Below are 19,682 nucleotides of genomic sequence, written 5' to 3'. Positions count from 1 at the left end.
CCTCGGCCAATAAGAGCTGCAACCCAAGAGTCGGCCATGACTGGACCTAATGGTCAGCGGTCCCTTTACCTTTAAGTATTTGTGAGCTACGGCCTACTTCACTAGATGCACAGAGTGTCACTCTCAGTTGTCAGGTGTATACACACACACACACACACACAAAGAGTTGTGCCCTTCTTGCTCTGCTCACTAAGCCCCCCCTGCAATTCCCCCACACACATTTACCCTCCAGAGGTTCTCCTTCCCACCCCATGCAACTACTAAGCTCACTTTTCCCTTTTCCCAGTCCACTTCTTCATGGAAAATCCAGGATTGTGATGCTGTGGCACTACAGATGAGGGCTGTGTGATGACGGCCTTATGTTTTTATGTATATAGGAAGATAACGGGGGAGGGGAGGAAATGCAAAGGCCGGAGCTGAATGGCAATAGAATGCAAAAGTACAGTCTGTGACAATTAGGTTCAATCAGGGGTAGCCAATGGGTTTGCTGGAGTCCAACTCCCATTGGTTCCAACTGGCCAGGGTTGATGGGTGTTGAGGTCTATCAGGGTCTGGAAGGTGCCACATTGGCTGCAAATGGATGCAAAATGACCACAGCAGCAGTAACTTTTCTTTTAAAAAAGAAAGTTTATCGAGCAACAAAAACAGTCAATACACACAAAGAGAAAAACAAGCATATGAACAACAAAACGATATAGTTCAACATAAGGAGCTTTCAGTAAGAAAGTCAAAATAAAGAATCAGGAGTGAGTGAAATAGATACAATTATAAAATTATAATGACATAAAAACACAACTTACATTCTTCAGCGGAAATGGGAATAAATGAAAAGGGATTGCCTGTATTTATAGATGCCACAAAATAAAATCACATAAAAATCACATACTGTAAACATAGAATTGTAGTGTTAGAAGGAACCTTGGGGATCATCTGGTCCAACCCCCTGTAATGCAGGAATATGCAGCTGTCCCATATGGGGATCGAACCTGCAACCTTGGCATTATCAGCACCATGCTCTATCCAAGTGAGCTATCCATCTTGGCATCTGAGTAAAGTGTAAGTGTAGCAAAATGAGCACAATGGTCCTTCGCACTATTTGTGATTGGTGATCTCACCCGTTGGCAGTGGTGAGTATATTAACATCTGCCATAGAACAGTAAACCATTGCCTCTGTTCACACCCAAATGAATAGAGTTGAACTTTATGATAAGCTGCAATTTATGAGCTTTATCTGGAGCGTCTATGTTCTTTTTTCCAGGATACACACCTTAAGATAACAGGAAGGAGCGGCTGTCTTAAAGCGATCTTTGCCCTCTGTGGGGTTTTTTTTAATAGTCAATACAGCTTTAAAATGTTCTGGCCAGTTAACTGGGGCACCTTTTTTCATTGTACAACATGCTTTTTAATTGATCAAATGTCACAACCTTGATTCTAAATGGACTCATAAATTAACTCATAAATTCCTCCTCCATCTCTAAATAGGGAATTACTAGGTAAGGCTTTCCCTTCTGAGCACATTATCTGCAAAACTTCTTTCCAGCACTGGGAAAGAAGCTTCATTTACTGTAGCCAGAGATTCTAACCTCCAGTTACCCTTCCATTTGCTTCCTCATAGCTCATTTTTGCTTCTTTCTTTGGGTTGTTTAAAGCCTGCCCAGTCTCAAAGGCTCTTTCCCACCCTTTCAATACATACATGCAGTACTTTTTTCAGAGGGGGGGGGGGACACAGGGCTACACATACCCCTAAACATTTTGTGAATCTAGGTTTGGCCTCATTGAGGGGCAGTATTTCAATATGGGGACGCGGGTGGCGCTGTGGGTAAAACCTCAGTGCCTAGGACTTGCCGATCGCATGGTCGGTGGTTCGAATCCCCGCGGCGGGGTGAGCTCCCGTCTTTAGGTCCCAGCTCCTGCCCACCTAGCAGTTCGAAAGCACCCTTAAGTGCAAGTAGATAAATAGGTACCGCTTTATAGCGGGAAGGTAAACGGCATTTCCGTGTGCTGCTCTGGTGCCAGTTCGCCAGAGCAGCTTCGTCACGCTGGCCACGTGACACGGAAGTGTCTGCGGACAGCGCTGGCTCCCGGCCTCTAGAGTGAGATGAGCGCACAACCCTAGAGTCTGTCAAGACTGGCCCGTAAGGGCAGGGGTACCTTTACCTTTACCTTTATTTCAATATGAGTAGGAAGATGAGAGTACCCCTAAACAGTCTTTTTATAGAAAAAAAGCACTGCATATATGCACCATAAAAATAGAATAAAAATTAGACAAGAATGTAGAGCGTGAAACTCCAGAGAACCTGTTGCTGCAATGTATTAAAGCTTCTGCGTAAGGAAGTTATTTATAACTGTTTTTAAGTGATGTACGGAACAAAGAATCCTGAGGGACAGGAGAAAACGTGGTGTTTTTAATTCCTGACCCGCTGGAAGGATTAATTTAGATTTTTTTTTCCTTTTTAAAGAAAAACAACTCTCTTCCAAGCTACATAACGAGGATTTCCGAAGTCTCCAAGCTGGACACTCGCCTTTGAGTTTCGACAACTTCATTTTTGGATATTAAATGTATCAGAAAGTAGATTTCTCGAAACGCCCGAGCAGCAGCCCAAAATGTACTGGTGCGTGGGAACAGAGGACTCTGAGGACGACAGCAAGAGAGACATGGCGGCACAAGACGGTAAATGAAACATCTTTCCTGCCTAAGGCAAATTCTGACAATTCCATGCAGCTGTATGTAAATACGTATATACTACGGTCTTTGAAATATCAAGCCCTCATAACTCACAAATGGAATGAGATAAAAAAAAGCAATTTAAACTTAGCTTGTATCATTCAACAAGTATACAAAATATTAAGAAAATTGGGTGATGGGAAATGATCCATAATGAATTGAAAAAAATGTTTAAAAGTACTTCCCCCCCCAAAAACCCTGAGTCCTTTCTGTTGGGCATAATTCAGACTGAAATTCCCAGGTGTCAAAAAAGGTTATTTATGTATGCTACTACTGCTGCCCATGTTTGGTTAGCCCAAAAATGGAAAACGAGTGAGGTCCCAACCAAAGAAGAATGGCAAGTTGACAGAATATGCACAACTTGCATAGCTGTCAACTTACAGATTTGAAAATAAGGGACCAGCAGCCTTGAAAATAAGGGATCAGCAGCCAAAATAAGGGACCTGCAGCCTCACCTGTTCCAGGCACTCCAGTCTTCCTGTCCTCCTGCAGTCTGGTCAAACTCATGCTGGTAGCTTCGAGAACACTGTCCAACCAACTTTGTAACCAGAGGTTCAACTGAATAGAATCTGAATCACATGCACCACAAGGCCTATGCAGCCTCAACTTAAGATGGCTCCCCGGCCTGGCTTTGCACTGCAAAGTTTGCAGCAGCATGTGCAACAAAATGGCGTCCAGCATTCAAAAAACCCCTCAGCTTGCATTAACTAGCTACACACAAGGCATTCAAGCTCCACCCCCCAGTCGTTCTTAGACTTCTTATTGGGTGAGCAACACAGCCAAGCAACATAGTTGGAGCCTCCCTCCTCCCTGGCCAGCAGGGAGGGAGGGAGAGGAGCTGCTTCCTTTGAAATTTAAGGGACATCATTTAAGGGACATTTAAGGGACATCCATCAATAAGGGACAGCAGCGGGACATGGCGCTGGAATAAGGGACTGTCCCTTCAAATAAGGGACACTTGACAGCTATGAACTTGCAGACTTTAACATACAGAATAAGAGAACAAGAAGAACATACATTTAAAAAAGATTGGGAAAGTTTATTGAATATATGGGGAAATAATTGTGTACAGCTGAAAACGCTGGCAGCATTAAGATATATTCAACAGTGTAAGTAAGTTTTGATGGATGCAAGAATGGAATACTGAATGGTATAGTTTTTATAAAATATGCAGGGATATATATGATATGTAAAATGAACCATGGAAAGAGAAGAAGGGAAGCCATATCTTAAGGAAGTAAAATGAATATTTTAAATTGTAAAACAAAAAATTTAATTAAAAAATTATATACAGAAGAAAATTGGATGACACAAGGTAAAAAAAAAATCAGATCCCTTGATATGTAACGACCTAACTTCATCATCAGTCTCCTCTTCCACAACCCTTGGGGTGAGGTCTTTTACTGCTGTCAGTCTCCGGCTCTGGAGACTGCTGACAAAATCACGGTGGAGAATAGAAGCGGAGGAGGCAGCCCTGTCTGTTTGTCCGCCCTGCCTTCCAGTCTCACGTCACTGCCCCCCTCCAAAGAAACCCATAGGGAAGGGCCAGCCAAGAAGCCCAGCCCAGCCCTCACCAACAGCAAGCTTGCTTTCTCTTTCTGGCCACTTGCCAACATAATGGACAGCTTGCCCAAACCACCGCCCAGGTGAGCCACAGAGGAACAGGGAAGACAGCCTGGGGCAGCTGTAGTTTGCTTAGGGTGCTGGGAATTATAGCTCTCTGAGGGGGCTCCAAGCAACTCTCGGCCCCATTAACTAACTACAATTCCCAAGATTCTTTGGGGGAAGCCACAACTCTTAAAGAGTGCTTAAAATACACAGTGCTGATGTGAACAAAGTGTGCCCAGGCAGAGGCAGGATTTGAACCATGGTAGGTGCTGGAGATTAGCAGGGCGGGGCTATAGACAGGAACAAGAACCATTTGGAAGCCAGCTGAGAGATCCATTGATGCCATCTTGCCTTCCACTGACAAGGCTGATGTTCAGCTCACCTGTTCTTCATAGGGCTTCACCAAATAACCTATTTATTGAGCATGCAGTTCTGCTCTGTTTGCCAGGAGGCTGCATGACAATGAGAACTCATCCTGATTTGCTTGTGGGGTGTTTATACGTCTTCCCAGTAACCGTCTATTCATTCCACGCTCTTCCACCCATTCCCCTGTCACTTTCCCAACAGCAAAAAGTCCATCTCTTTGTAAAAGTGGATTTCTTGTATTAGGGCGGTGGGGCTCTTTAATTCACATCAGTGGTGCAAACCTAAATTTCATGGCATGCCCTTGAATCCCTCCCACAAGATACTAACAGTCCAGAGGTGCCCTTGTCATGTTCTGGCCCGATGCTAGAACTCACAGGGAAAGCAGCAAGGCAGGTTGATGGTTGCCCCGGCTGAGCAACTTGCTCCAACAAAGGTCAGGAGCACACTGAGGCCTTTTATACCTCTGTCCCATGACTGCCTCCTCCTGGCTCCACCCCCTTGAGAGAACTTCAGAGCCTTAAAGGGCCAACCCTCTGGCTTGAAGGCAGCCACTCCTCCTCTGTTCCATAGCCTCCCTCCTAGTGCACTCCTGGACTGCTGAAGTGCAGTGGGCAGCATATGGCTTTTCAGGGAAAGATGGATCAGTCTTGATGGTTTTGGAGGTTCCTCTGGGAGTTATTAGGATGTGGGTGGCGCTGTGGGTTAAACCACAGAGCCTAGGACTTGCCGATCAGAAGGTTGGCGGTTCGAATCCCCGCAACAGGGTGAGCTCCCGTTGCTCAGTCACTGCTCCTGCCAACCTAGCAGTTCAAAGCACATCAAAGTGCAAGTAGATAAATAGGTACCACTCTGGCGGGAAGGTAAACGGCGTTTCCATGCACTGCTCTGGTTCACCAGAAGCGGCTTAGTCGTGCTGGCCACATGACCCAGAAGCTGTATGCCGGCTCCCTTGGCCAATAAAGTGAGATGAACGCCGCAACCCCAGAGTCGGTCACGACTGGACCTAATGGTCAGGAGTCCCTTTACCTTTACCTTTTACTGGCAGTTATTGTCCAGCTACTTAATGCACACTGGTCTCTCTTTTTTCCCCAGTCAGCCTGAGCCCTTAACCCAGCACTCCCATCTAGAGCCCCTGTAGCCTCCAACTCAGTGTCCGGTTGACTGTTGGGTACAGGGATCATGGCACTGCCCATAGGTTGTGTCTCCAACCCAAAACACTCCCAATGCCCTCTTAAGGCCCCGTTTGAGCTAGCCCTAATTTCAGCCCTGCTCCATCAAATCCAGATCCATTTACCTGCTCCCCCTCATGCTTTAATCAGGCACCAACCTTACAAGCTGTCAGTCTCCCTCCCCACCTCCAGGAGAAGCCAGCAGACATCGCAGTCTGTGTCACAGCACCAGTGTGCAATGTGAGTGTCGCGTTATGGAAACCATGGCAGAAAGACGTTTTGTCTCGGCTCTGACAACGAAGGTCCTGCAAGAAAGCCATAAGGAAACCTTGGCAGCTGTACTTCTGGTGTTTGTGGATACGTCTCCGTTCTCACTCCTTTGCAGCCTGCCGTTCTTTAACGAGAAATATTTATGAATGGGGAAGGGATGCGTTTTGGATGCTTGTGAGCCAGGCGTAAATGAAAGCTCTGACAGTGGTGCAATTGCAGATTTCCCTGAGCGATCGCAAAGAAATTCTGACTGGTTTTTATCCTGGTGCTTTTTAGCTTTTTATCAAAGGTCTTTTCTCACCGGGGATCACAGAGGGCTAGGGCAAATCCCTGTGTCTCCATGAGCGTGGATGGTATTTACTTTCTAGGCTTCTGTTTCCACCTCGCAGTGAGTCTATATCTTAAAAACTCATTTTGGGGTGTCTCTCTGTGTATGTACGTGTACGTGTTGAACCATGAACGTAATAATTACCGGATGCCTTAAAACAATAAGGTACTCTGAAAAAAGGGAACTTATTACAAAGGATCTGACATTGTTATAACAATGAGCACTTTTTTTCCAGGGGGAGAATCTCTCCCAAATTTAGTGTTACATAGCAGGTGTGTTTCATCAGGGCATGACTGAGATTTGTTTCACTTTGAATATTGCTTTGTTAGAGGAATAGAGGACAAGAAATGATCAAGGCTGCCACTCTGTGTGCATTTACCTTAGACTTAATCCAGTTTAACTTTGTGGGAATTCCTTTCAGAAAAGCATACATGAGATTGGACTGTATAACTGGACTGCATCAGCAATTAGCAGCCACAATGGCTAAGCTCTGCCTCCGCAGTCAGAGGCAATATGCCTCGGAATACCAGTTGCAGGGTGCTACCGTAGGAGGGGAGAGTCCTGCTTATGGGCTTCCCATAGGCATCTGGCTGGTTGTTTTGAGAACAGGATGCTTGGCTAGATAGGCCAGTGGCCTGATCCAGCGGGGTTCGTTTTATCTTGAACATCTCTGTGTATATCTGGGGTTGTTACCATTTGAACATCTCTTTGTATATCTGGGGTGGCCAACATGACGCCCTCCGGAGGTTTTAGGCTACAACTCCCATTATCCCTGACTATTAGCCACACTGGCTGAGGCTGATGGGAGTTGAAGTCCCAAAATCTGGGCGACACTGCATTGACTATGCCCTGGTGTGCTTGATGCGGAATAAAATAGTACAGCTATTGTACAAGCAAAAGATGTCTGCACTGCAGGGACTGATCCTCATGGTCCCTTCCCTACAGTTGGATGTGATTCTATGATTCCGTGACAATATTTGCCATGTTTGTTCAGTCACGCCTGCACTTTCCACTGCCAACCACTTACTGTCGCCAGGTTTTGCCCCAGGACAGGTGAAAGTGGAAGGTGGTCAAGGAGATTAGAGGATAGCTCCCAAGGGAGCTGAAGTGGCTGTCTTGAAGCATTTAGAGAGATGGAAAGAGGCTCTCAACATGGTCCTGCCAGTGCTATTTTTTCTAGGAAAACGTGCCGGAGCTCATGCATGCCTCCTTTTTTCTTATAATAGCAATGGTGCCCATCTGAGAGGTGCCAGAACTGAGTTCTGGGTGAGTTCCGGCTGGAAAAAAAAGCCCTGGGTGAAACTAATCTTTGTGCTGACTCTTTAAATGAGGATGGAGTTGATTTCTGTTCCACTTGCTGAGCTGTTTCCGTTCGTTAACTTCCTCCAGGCGGCTTAATATATAATTTCCTGACAATGTCCCAGGCCCAGCTGTCGCTAAGCAATGTGTGAGGGTTCTACATCTTTAGATTACAGGTGTGAGTGTACATTGGTGGTTCTCTCCATACAAAATTAGCATTTCACAGAGAAAGCTAATTTAGAACCCTAGGTTTCTAGGGTTCCTGTGTGCAGGGAGGATTTTTGCATGGAAGAGAGTTCAGTCATGTGAGACTCCCATCTGCAGCCTGAAGTGGTAGCAGCCCAGATGCAATTTTACACCTCCATAAGAACGAGAGATTGAGGTTGGCAAGGTTTTTTTTAAAGGCGGAATTTTTGCAGATTTGTTTGATTTGTGATAATTACATAGTACCCGTATGTTGCTTTAGAGTCCTCAATACTCATTACAAATCCTTACAGCAACCCTGTGAGGTAGGTCAATAATAACATTTGAAGAGGGAAAATGAGGTGAGGAAATGAGGTTGGAGCTTAGAGGGAGCAATCGAGAGAGCTCACAGCTATTGTGAGATATTTTTTTAAAACTGGGAACTTCCTGGCTGTGGAAATTCACTTTGATACTGAACTGGGTTTACTTGGAGCAGAACGTTTTGATCATTATTCTTATTTAATTAGCACACAGTACTGCTTAACTGAAAATCTGGAGAGAGAAAACCCTGCCCTTTTGCAGCCTGGAAGTGTTGTGTACATTTTGGAGTATGATCAACCGTGACTTGTGTTACATAAAAATTATCAATTTGAATTGCAAATTCAGTCAACCAGGGAATGCAAAGAGAACATTGGTAATCACTCCAGGCAAGAACTCTCTGAGAATCCCTATTTGTCTTGTATTAAAGAGTTTGCAGAACTTCTGAAAAAGCTGTGTAACATAATTGCATAGAATACTGCCTTCCCTTCCCCACCTGTGCTTTGAGTAACGGTCAGAGCCTCTGGGTCAGAGCCCTTCGAGATGTCCTTTTCATTGTGCATTCATGATTATTTGTGCTCAGGATGGTATTGGGTGGTTATATGCGGCCCCGTTTTCATTACTGTTTCTGCCTGAAAAAGTTCCGGGGCAGGCATTCCGCTTCGTTTCCCATCAGTTCATGTCTCGTAACTTCCTGCTGAAATCCTGCAAGCTTTCATGCCATAAATGCTTGGCGGTCGGGATGGGGATCCAACTTTTGCTGCACTGTAGTTCAGTAATACCCCTCCGGATAGTGGCAATACAATAGCATCAGGGCAGCTTTGCAGAACAGCTAAGGAAATGGAATGGCGTGTGGACGGCCTGGTATAAATCCAGCACTAATGCACTGTTATTGTGTCAGAGACACAATAGCAGTGTGTCTTTGCAGAATATACCCACCAAAAAAGAGAGAGGGAGAGAGCCACCAGTCTGGAGGGTGTTTAGTATGTGTATACATTCGTAGTATGTATGTATTTATTTTGCGCCCATCTGGCTGGGCTTCCCCAGCCACTCTGGGCTGCTTCCAGCAAAATACTAAAATACAATAATTCGTCAAATATTAAAAGCTTCCCTAAACAGTACCTTGGACCTCAAATGCCTTGGCTCCCGAACGCCGCAAACCCAAAAGTGAGTGTTCCGGTTTTCGAACGTTCTTTTGGAACCCAACCGTCCGACAGGGCTTCTGTGGCTTCCGATTGGCTGCAGGAGCTTCCTGCAGCCAATCAGAAGCCGCACTTTGGTTTCGGAACATTTTGGAAGTCGAACGGAGTTCCAGAACAGATTCTGTTCGACTTCCAAGGTACGACTGAATTGGGCTATTAGAATGGAATTCTATTTCAAGTGGGGAGCTAAGCATGGTGGTGGCAGAGCCCGTGCTATATGTATGTATATACTTAGTTTATATCCTGCCCTTTCTCCCCAAAAAGAAGGGCTGCAAACACACAAATGATTAAGCAGTTGAAAGATATTAGAACTATATCAACACAATGGCAGACTGGGGGAAGTCTCTATTTAAAGGGCATGTTGGTAGGGGAAGATAGGCGCCTAAAAGATGATAGGGATAGCACCTGCCTAATATTTAACGAGATTTATTCATCATCATATTTCCTCAGGGTAAGCCACATTCAAAGCACCTCCACACAGCATGGAAGAGTTTGCGTAAGATAACTCGCTGGCTGTTAACAAGACACTGCAAAACTGGGATAGCTGTATAAAGAACAGGCTAAGGAAAGCATCTCCTATTAAAAAATATTCAGAGTGGTTTAGCAATCAGTTCCTTCTTCCTAGGAACTCTGGGAATTGTAGCTCTCCCAGGGGGAATAGGGATCTCCCAACCGACCTTTAGCAACCTTAACCAACTGCAGTTTCCAGGATGGGGCAAGCGAATGGAGAGCCATGAGTGTTTTAACTGGTACCATGCTGCTTTAAATGTATCGCGCTCATGACAAAAGCAGTGTCCAGTGATTTGAAGAGAAGAAGAAGGAGTTTGGATTTGATATCCCGCTTTATCACTACCTGAAGGAGTCTCAAAGTGGCTAACATTCTCCTTTCCCTTCCTCCCCCACAAGAAACACTCTGTGAGGTGAGTGGTGCTGAGAGACTTCAGCAAAGTGTGACTAGCCCAAGATCACCCAGCAGCTGCATGTGGAGGAGTGGAGACGCGAACCCGTTTCACCAGATTATGAGTCTACCGCTCTTAACCACTACACCACACTGGCTCTCCTCCAGAGGTTAGGGTCTCCTGGGGTCTGAGTGAAGGAAGTTGGTAATGAATTTAGCTGCAAAGTTTCGGGCTGAGGTCCAGCTCCGGCAACTGATGACTGACTACTTATTCCGATGTCCAGCAATTGCCTCCTCCATATTATTTTTATTTTTTGCTGGCTACATTTTCAGGGGCTTTGATCCCCTATTCCCTTTGTGCAGGCAAATCTGCCTTGGAAATGCAACATGAAAGGGCTTGTCAAGTGAAGAGCTGTTTACCTTTATGCATGTTTCATGAATGCATCTGAATTTAGGGGCGGGAGGGGAGAACTGACGGTGACATTGGAACAGGATTGCTTACAGTTTTAAGAATATTTTTCAGACTCCCAGGACTGGGCTGAGGCCAGAAGGCAAGATACACAGCCTAACTTCCACCCAAGAGCTGAGTCATTTTCAGTTTTTTCATCACCTTCTTTCTTGACATTTTATTAAGAAAGCAAGCTGGAATGTGGGTGGTGTAGCCTGGCAACTAGCCAAAGAGATCAGGAAAATTCCCGGAAAACAGACCCATGGAGATTTGAAGTTCAGAGCGGGTCAGGCAAGTGAGAACAAAGCAAAGAGAGGAGAGCATTGCTGAGGAACCTGCTAGCTTAGGGGTGAGGATGCACAAATATTATTGAAAAGCGTTGAAAGTAATTGAGGTTCTTACCCGCCCCCCCAGCCCACACACCCTGGCCTTAAGCCAATTAGATTTGTATGTCTGGATTTTCCCGTACACGACTGGGATTTCAAAGGCAAAATTGATGTCCGGGGGGGATTTCCGAAAGGCAGCACTTTTTCCTGGATCTTAGGCAAGTCAGTTGAAAAAGCTCAACAGCTTTTGGGGTACCTTGGTTTTTACATTTTTGAAATATGGCAACCCTAAATTAGAACGTTTTCACTGTTTTAGAATATTTCTGTTCTCTCTTTGTTTCCTTAAATTGTGGATACATTCGCTGCCCTGGGCTCCCTTAGGAGGAAAGGCGAGATAGAAATTCAATAATAATATTATTATAATTTATTCTTTATACTTGCCCAAATGGCTGGGTTTCCTCAGCTACTCTGGGCGGCTCCCAACCGAATGTTAAAAATGCAATACAGCATTAAACATTAAAAACTTCCCTAAACAGGGCTGCCTTCAGATGTCTTTTAAAAGTAAGATAGTTGCTTATTGCCTTGACATCTAAAGGGAGGGTGTTCCACAGGGCAGGTGCCACTACTGAGAAGGCCGTCTGCCTGGTTCCCTGTAACTTTGCTTCTCGCAGCGAGGGAACCACCAGAAGGCCCTCAGAGCTGGACCTCAGCGTCTGGGCAGAACGATGGGGGTGGAGACACTCCTTCAGGTATACAGGGCCGAGGCCATTTAGGGCTTTAAAGGTCAGTACCAACACTTTGAATTGTGTTCGGAAACGTACTGGAAGTTTTAAAGTACAATAAGAGTTTTAAAGATGAGCACCAGCATTTTGAATTGAGCCTTTTTATAGGCCAGGAGCCAGCGCAGTTTTTAAAGCTCTGGTGGCAGTGAGGTAAGTCTCCAGATCCCCAGTTCTGCTTAGCAACCTATTTTGAACAGTTTCCAAACAAAATGTGCATCTCGGGACAGTGCCTTCTATAGTGGTACCTCGGGTAGAGTACTTAATTCGTTCCAGAGGTCTGTTCTTAACCTGAAACTGTTCTTAACCTGAAGCACCACTTTAGCTAATGGGGCCTCCTGCTGCCGTGCCGCCGGAGCACAATTTCTGTTCTCATCCTGAAGCAAAGTTCTTAACCTGAAGCACTATTTCTGGGTTAGCGGAGTGTGTAACCTGAAGCGTATGTAACCCAAGGTACCACTGTATTTACATGTCACAGAGGGAAGTGGAGCAGCGATCGGGCAAGCTGGCGTGTCTATCATAACTGCCTCTAATATGCCTGAATAGGCTTCCAAACAGCATCAAGGGTCTGTGACTGCAGACACACCGTACTTTTAAAGCTCACAGCTTCCTCCAAAAAACCCCCCAAAACACCTTGGGTTTTTTATTTTTAAAAAGGGTGCTGGGAATTGTAGCTCTGTGATGGGTGAACTACAGTTCCCAGGATGCTTTGGGTGGGTAGTCATATGTTTTAAATGTATGGTGTGTGGTCAAGTATCAAATATTTGCTCGTCAAGGATCAACATGGACAGCTGCACTTCGCTAGAGGAGCCATGTATCATCTGGGGATATTTTAATTCTACAAGGCGGGGGACATTAGTTTGTAGGTTGTTTCATTCCTGCTTTCAATCATGTATTTTGTGCTTTTATATTTTATATTTACATTGTGAACTGCCCTGAGAGCTGCAGGAGAAGGCAGTATACAAATTAAATAAACAGCCAAACAAACAAACTACAAAGAAGAGCGTCAATGCAACAGTCCAGCTACAGTTTCGGGAAGTTTTTAATGTTCGAAGTTTTGTTCTGTTTTTAATGTTCTGTTGAAAGACGCCCAGAATGGCTGGGGAAACCCAGCCAGATGGGTGGGATAGAAATAATAAATTATTATTATACATTATTATTACAATTCCAGGTACAAAGTTGTCCAGAATGCCTTCCCATAGATATAAAAACCTCCCACTTTCATTATTATTATTTTAAATAAAACTTATTGTTAACAGTGTTCACAGCTATTCCACACACCTAAAGCACGTGGCTTTTTTGAAAGCATCCTGTGAACTGTAGTGTGTTCAAGGTACTCGGAACCGTAGTTCTGTGCAGGGTGAACTACAGTTCCCAGGATTGGGGGGAGGGGTTCATGTGCTTTAAATAAATGGCATGTATGCAGCCAATCTCTGTTGCCTTGGGAGCATCTGCAGAGCATGAAGTAGCTGCAGAAATCGCCTCTGCTGTTGTGCAATTGTTTACGACCTGCTGTGTTTTTGGATGCTATAATTCAAATCTTATCAGAACAGTCCTGCCCAGTGGTGCCACTAGGATTGGGTTTGGGACAGAAATCCAGGGCACCACCAGCAGAATGTGAAGGAGGTGTCCTCTGAACCTAACAAGACCAGCTTCCCAAATTGTGTGAAGTACCGTATTTTTCACCCCATAGGACGCACCGGCCCATAGGACGCACCAAGTTTTTTGGGGGGGAAATAAAGAAAAAAAATTATTTCCCCCCCAGGCGCTTGTGGGGCCGGCAGCGGGGAGACGCACTGTGCCTCCCAGCTGTCCCCAGAGCTTGCGGGGCAGGCGGCGGGGAGAAGCGCTCTTCTCCCCGCCGCCTGCCTGCAGACCAGGTCCGGGGACAGCGGGAAGACGCGCTGCGCCTCCCAGCTGTCCCCGGAGCTTGCGGGGCAGGCAGCGGGGAGAAGCGCTCTTCTCCCCACCGCCCGCCTGCAGACCAGGTCCGGGGACAGCGGGAAGACGCGCTGTGCCTCCCAGCTGTCCCCAGAGCTTGCGGGGCAGGCAGCGGGGAGAAGCGCTCTTCTCCCCGCCGCCCGCCTGCAGACCAGGTCCGGGGACAGCGGGAAGACGCGCTGCGCCTCCCCGCTGTCCCCAGAGCTTGCGGGGCAGGCAGCGGGGAGAAGCGCTCTTCTCCCCACCGCCCGCCTGCAGACCAGGTCCGGGGACAGCGGGAAGACGCGCTGCGCCTCCCCGCTGTCCCCAGAGCTTGCGGGGCAGGCAGCGGGGAGAAGCGCTCTTCTCCCCGCCGCCCGCCTGCAGACCAGGTCCGCGGACAGCGGGATGGTGGCGTTCCGCCTCCCCGCTGTCCCCCGACCTTGTGGGGCTGGCGCTGCGGCTCTCCTGAAGCCTGGAGAGCGAGAGGGGTCGGTGCACACCAACCCCTCTCGCTCTCCAGGCTTCAGCGAAAGCCTGCATTCGCCCCATAGGACGCACACACATTTCCCCTTCATTTTTGGAGGGGGAAAAGTGCGTCCTATAGGGCGAAAAATACGGTACATGAAGCAGAACGGTGCCAACTAAAGGGGGGCATGAGACCCACCAAGTCCAGAGTTTATATTTGCCTTTCTGCACCACTAATCCTTCTCATATTTACTCAGAAATATGTTCTGTGCAACAAGGTTTACTTGCCAGGTAAGTGGGCCTGGGATTTCAGACTCCCTATGCAAATCATTGCTTGGAAGTAAATCTTGATTAAGCAAACTCCTTAGTAAGTGGTTTGATTGTTTTTTAAGGGTTTCAGCCTAAATCTAGTTTAATTTTCATACATCTACATCAGTATACTTCGTTATTTCTTGAAATCCGTGAACACACCCGCTGCTTTCTTTTTCTGGCTTGCTCATCTTCTGATCAATCAAGTATCGGAACAGGAAAAGGTTAATCCAATAAATTGCAGCCCCAGCCATCTGGTGTCATGCAGGACTTTGATGTCTGAGGTAACCCTGCAAGCTCTCCCTTCCCCCCTCCACCCCACTCCCATTTTTCTGCCGCCTTATTTATCTCAGAACCCACAGCTTGGGTTTCACTGCAAGGGGACACAGGGGTGTCCATTAACCACCAAAGCGAAAAATTATCTGTAATTATTTCAGACCAAGGTTTCCTTTTCAGCCACAAGGTGCTAAGAGCATGGGAGAGCGCATGGGGAGCGCTCCTTGCAGCATGCGATGGGTTAATGGCCTTTTAGCTTACATTGGACTTTGCGGATTGTGCTGCCTCAAATCTGACTTAAAATTCAGAGGGGTTTAGAGCTGCTTTTCCGAATAATGACAAGGTGAGTTCCCTGCGCGAGGTGGCCGTTGGATGGAGATTGCAATGGAAGCAGCTCCATTTTCCTTGACTTTGTGTTTTATCATATATATAGTTATTTCCTGCAAATAAAAATGGGGGGGGGGGATTGTAAATCCATCCAGAGAAGCATCCAGAGTGCTAAATAAAGGCAATAAGAGATGGTGATAAAAGCCTTCAAAGTGGGTATTTCAGAACTCTAGAATTCTTAAAACGACTTGCATTGATGTCACACAAATCAAGAGTTATGCTTTATATTTAGAGAATGACAGGCAGTCGGGCTTTTCCCCCACTAAAGAATGGTACTCTGTCGTTTTAATGTTCATGTCATAAAGCCGGGGGGGGAGGGTGTGCACAGATTTCAGGCATAATAGGGGATGTTTACTTGGGTTTTTGTTCGTAGAACCCCATGTTCTACCAGAAGGCATGCAGTTAGATCAGGGTGCCTCTGAGCACATTCTGAGCTGAGGAATTGATGTTCAGTACCAGAACTGAACCATTCTCTCTCTCTCTCTCTCTCTCTCTCTCACACACACACACACTTTCTCTCTCCCCTGGTTATTGTCCTTCATTTCAGCAGCATACTTTAACTGGGAAAAGTAATTTTGTTGGTGTTATTGCCATTGTTAAACAATTGGGAATCGGGTACTTTTCCTGATCTATTACACGTCACGGAGAGATCTACCACCTACACCCAATGTAAAGGATATGTGAGTTGCAATGTGCAGTTTATCACAATTCCTCTATTTTTTGTTCCTTAGTACACTAGCATTAAGGATAGCTTGTAAGAGAAGCCAATCGATATAAGATTCACCTCATCCTTTTGGCTAAAGGGGGCTTCTTCAAAGCCTAGTTTTAGTCAGAAGATGGGACCCTGCAGACACTAAGGAACACCTCTGCACAAGAGTTTTGCCCACAGATGCCAGCTTTGCAATCCATGAATTAAGCTCTACAACAAAATTTTATTTCTTTCTGTGTTTGCGTTATACGTTTAATTATGCTTTACATATTTTTTTCAGCGACTCTTTGAGATTCATGCAAATGCTGTTGAGTTGTTTTGCACTGTTGAAACTAGGTTAAACGCAGAGCTGGGGCACAACAGAATTAAAAACTGTTTATATTATTAGAGCGGGTTTTTTCCAGGAAGTGGGGGAATATTGCATTTAAAATCCTGTCTCTCAAAACTCCATGCTCAAGTTTTTCCTATCACTGTCTTTGGGTGTGCCTTATAGATCAGCTTTCACCAACCTAGTACCCTCCAGATTTCTTAGGCAGCTGAATGTCTGAAGGGCACCAGGGTGGTGAAGGCTGCTTATAGACGAATAAGCACAATGGCATGTGTAGAGAGAGAGAGCGCACCGTGGTAAAGGTAAAGGTAAAGGGACCACTGACCATTAGGTCCAGTCGTGACCGACTCTGGGGTTGCAGCGCTCATCTCGCTTTATTGGCTGAGGGAGCCGGCGTACAGCTTCCAGGTCATGTGGCCAGCATGACTAAGCCGCTTCTGGCGAACCAGAGCAGCGCACGGAAATGCTGTTTACCTTCCCGCCAGAACGGTACCTATTTATCTACTTGCACTTTGATGTGCTTTCGAACTGCTAGGTTGGCAGGAGCAGGGACCAAGCAACGGGAGCTCACACCCCATCGCGTGGATTCAAACCACCGACCTTCTGATCAGCACGTCCTAGGCTCTGTGGTTTAACCCACAGCGCCACCCGCGTCCATGGTAGCTGCCCCAAAATGACAGGTTGTCCTTGGAGGCTCACCAGAATCTGGGCCTGATCAACTTCTGTAGCAAGCTTAAGATATCTCTTGCTAAAGCTTTCAGTATGTAGGGTTAATGTGAGGAGCAGGGATGGACTGGAATTTTGATAAGCTTTCATTGAATGGAGCTATGTATCCTCATAAGATGCATCATATTACTAGAGTTTATTTTGCTTCTTTTACTAACAGAGGTGGTCAAGGATTTGTTTCAGATGTTGAAGTTCATTGCAAATTTTAACATGCTAGATCCATTATATTACTGGAATATTAATAAAACCTCAACCTCTACCCTCCTTCCAACCCACTCTCAGTCAAACCCTGGAATTTAAGATTTCACCTGGCATAGTTTTGCAAATGCATACCAGGAGCCCAGCCATCTCTTAACCTGGCCAACAGAGCAGAACTTTTTGCCTGCTGCCCAGCCTTAGATTTGAGGGTCCCTTTTCTGTCAGAGGGACTAGGGCATAGCTCTCAATGTTTTCCTTTTTTTAAGGGAAATTCCCTTATTCCGAATAGGATTCCTCACAAGAAAAGGGAAAAGTTGACAGCTATGGACTACGGCTCTTTCATGTTGTGTCAGCAGTGGGTAGAAATAGCAGTTAGAACCTGGTTGAGTGACAGAGACCTAGCTACCATATAATTTTTCAATAATGCCCCACACAGAGATGCTACATCTGAGGCATTGTGGGAAATTAGAATGGCAGATAGACATGGCCACCTGGCATTGTGTTGAATACTAAACTGCAAGAAGTGAGCTTACAGGGAACCAGGCACAGGCCTTCTCGGTAGATGTCAAGGAAAGAAACAACTATCTGACTTTTAGAAGACATCTGAAGGCAGCCCTGTTTAGGGAAGTTTTTAATGTTTGATGTTTTATCATGTTTTTAATATTCTGTTGGGAGCCGTCCAGAGTGGCTGGGGTAGAAATAATATATTATTATTATTATTATTATTATTATTATTATTATTATTACTGGAGGAAAGGAGGGCAGACATCAAGGGTGGGCCCTTCCTTGGACCCCAGCATCTACCCAAGAATTCAGGATAAGGTGGTGCTGGCACCCCGCTGAAGCCTGCACCCCAAGTCTAGTTCCTAGTGCGGTCATCTACTTCCTTGGTTCAGCTCTGTGGCACTGGATTCGGATTCTTCCAATGGAGTCCAGCCCATAGCTGTCAACGTTTCCCTTTTTTAAAGGGAAATTCCCTTATTCCGAATAGGATTCCTCGCAAGAAAAGGGAAAAGTTGACAGCTATGGTCCGGCCTCTCTGGGCATTACTCTGCCATGCGTAAAGACCTGGAGCCAATGCCAGCTCCCCAGCTTTGACCGATCATCCTGTCCTTCCCGCATTCTCTAAGGCCCGGGAGGATCATGTGGGAGATTATTGATGCCTTCGCAGCTTAATGGCGCAAATCCCCGGAGCCGTCTCGGCTGTCTCAGCGACCTGAGCTTCGTTTTGAATAATTGACGAGGAAGAGTTAGTCAGACTTTATGGGTAACCCAAGATGCCTTATTCAAGGGTATTTGCGGACAGCTGCACATGGATCCCAACTCTTTCCCCTGTTTTAGGGTGTGCTTTACGAGGGTGGAGAATACCCCATATGGCGGTTATTGCTTTGTCGGTAGAGGGTTGCACTTAAGCTGCTTCTTTCAGCCCATTGAGTGTTTGTGGAAGGTTACCAGACGGGTAGCCGTGCCAAGTCTTTAGCAGCAGCAAAACCAATCCAAGAGCCCTGTAGCAGCTGACATGCCACTATGACAATGGTCCGGTGGCTACCGCCCCAGCTCACTCTTCTCTCCAGTCTCGTCTCCCCGCCAACCCCTTTGACAGTTTCCCTTTGCCCCACACCTCTCACACCCCCTCACCTATCGCCCCACAGCTCGCCCCGAGCCCCTCTCCCTTTTAAGGGACAGCGGGAACATTATACTGATTTTTTAAAAGCTTTTTTGCCATGGTCTTCCCAATCCTGGTGCCCTCCAGATGGGGCTGTTGTAGGGATGGATGAATCTGTTGACTCAGGTTCTCTTTGTTTCTCGTTTTTCTACTCTTGAGTTCAGTTCCCCTTATTTCAACGACAGTTTGTAATTTTTTAATGCCTTTATGTAACTTTCTTCTAATATATGCATTTAGGAATGCACTTTTGCCTCACACATACCTTTTTGCAAAGCATATTTCCCCCTAGTAGAATGCGTTTTTGTTTGTTATTTTCACAAATATATGGCTTTTTATGCACCACTTGGCCTAGTCTATACATTTTTGTACATATTACTCGGCCAGGGAAGTGCATTGCAAAAGTTGCAGAAGAGCAAAGTTCAAAGGATGTCTACGTTTCAGTTCTTGGAATGTTTTAGAATGTGCAGTTTAGATAGATCTGCCTTTAAATGTGAACCGAATCAAATTTATCCCCCATCCCTGGACTGACAGGATTTGTAATCCAAATCAAGCCCAGCTAATTTGGCTGTGCTGGCTGGGGTTGATCAGAGTTGCATTATTATTTCTTGTTTATAATAATTAATTTATATATGACTTAATTGCCAAAGTGTCTTCTAAGTGGTTTACAATACCAATTGCAAAATAAATATGTGTACCGTATTTTTCGCCCTATAGGACGCACCTTTTCCCCTCCAAAAATGAAGGGGAAATGTGTGTGCGTCCTATGGGGTGAATGC

General features: G+C 45.8%; 1 protein-coding gene across 1 annotated transcript in view; it reads left to right on the top strand.

Annotated features, from left to right (window-relative positions):
• LRRK1 (leucine rich repeat kinase 1) overlaps positions 1-19,682 on the top strand; it is an 85,357-nt gene that overhangs the window by 9,983 nt on the left and 55,692 nt on the right. Inside the window, exon 2 of the mRNA XM_083586102.1 lies at positions 2,460-2,671. Within this exon, the coding sequence (XP_083442228.1) occupies positions 2,605-2,671 (67 nt within the window). The 5' untranslated portion in view covers positions 2,460-2,604. The remainder of the gene's footprint in view (positions 1-2,459; positions 2,672-19,682) is intronic.

This window comes from Podarcis filfolensis (genome assembly GCF_964270895.1).
Source record: "Podarcis filfolensis genome assembly, chromosome: 14".
Lineage (NCBI taxonomy): Eukaryota > Metazoa > Chordata > Lepidosauria > Squamata > Lacertidae > Podarcis > Podarcis filfolensis.
Note: the sequence above shows the minus strand (reverse complement) of the source record. Positions and strands in the feature narration are given on the sequence as shown.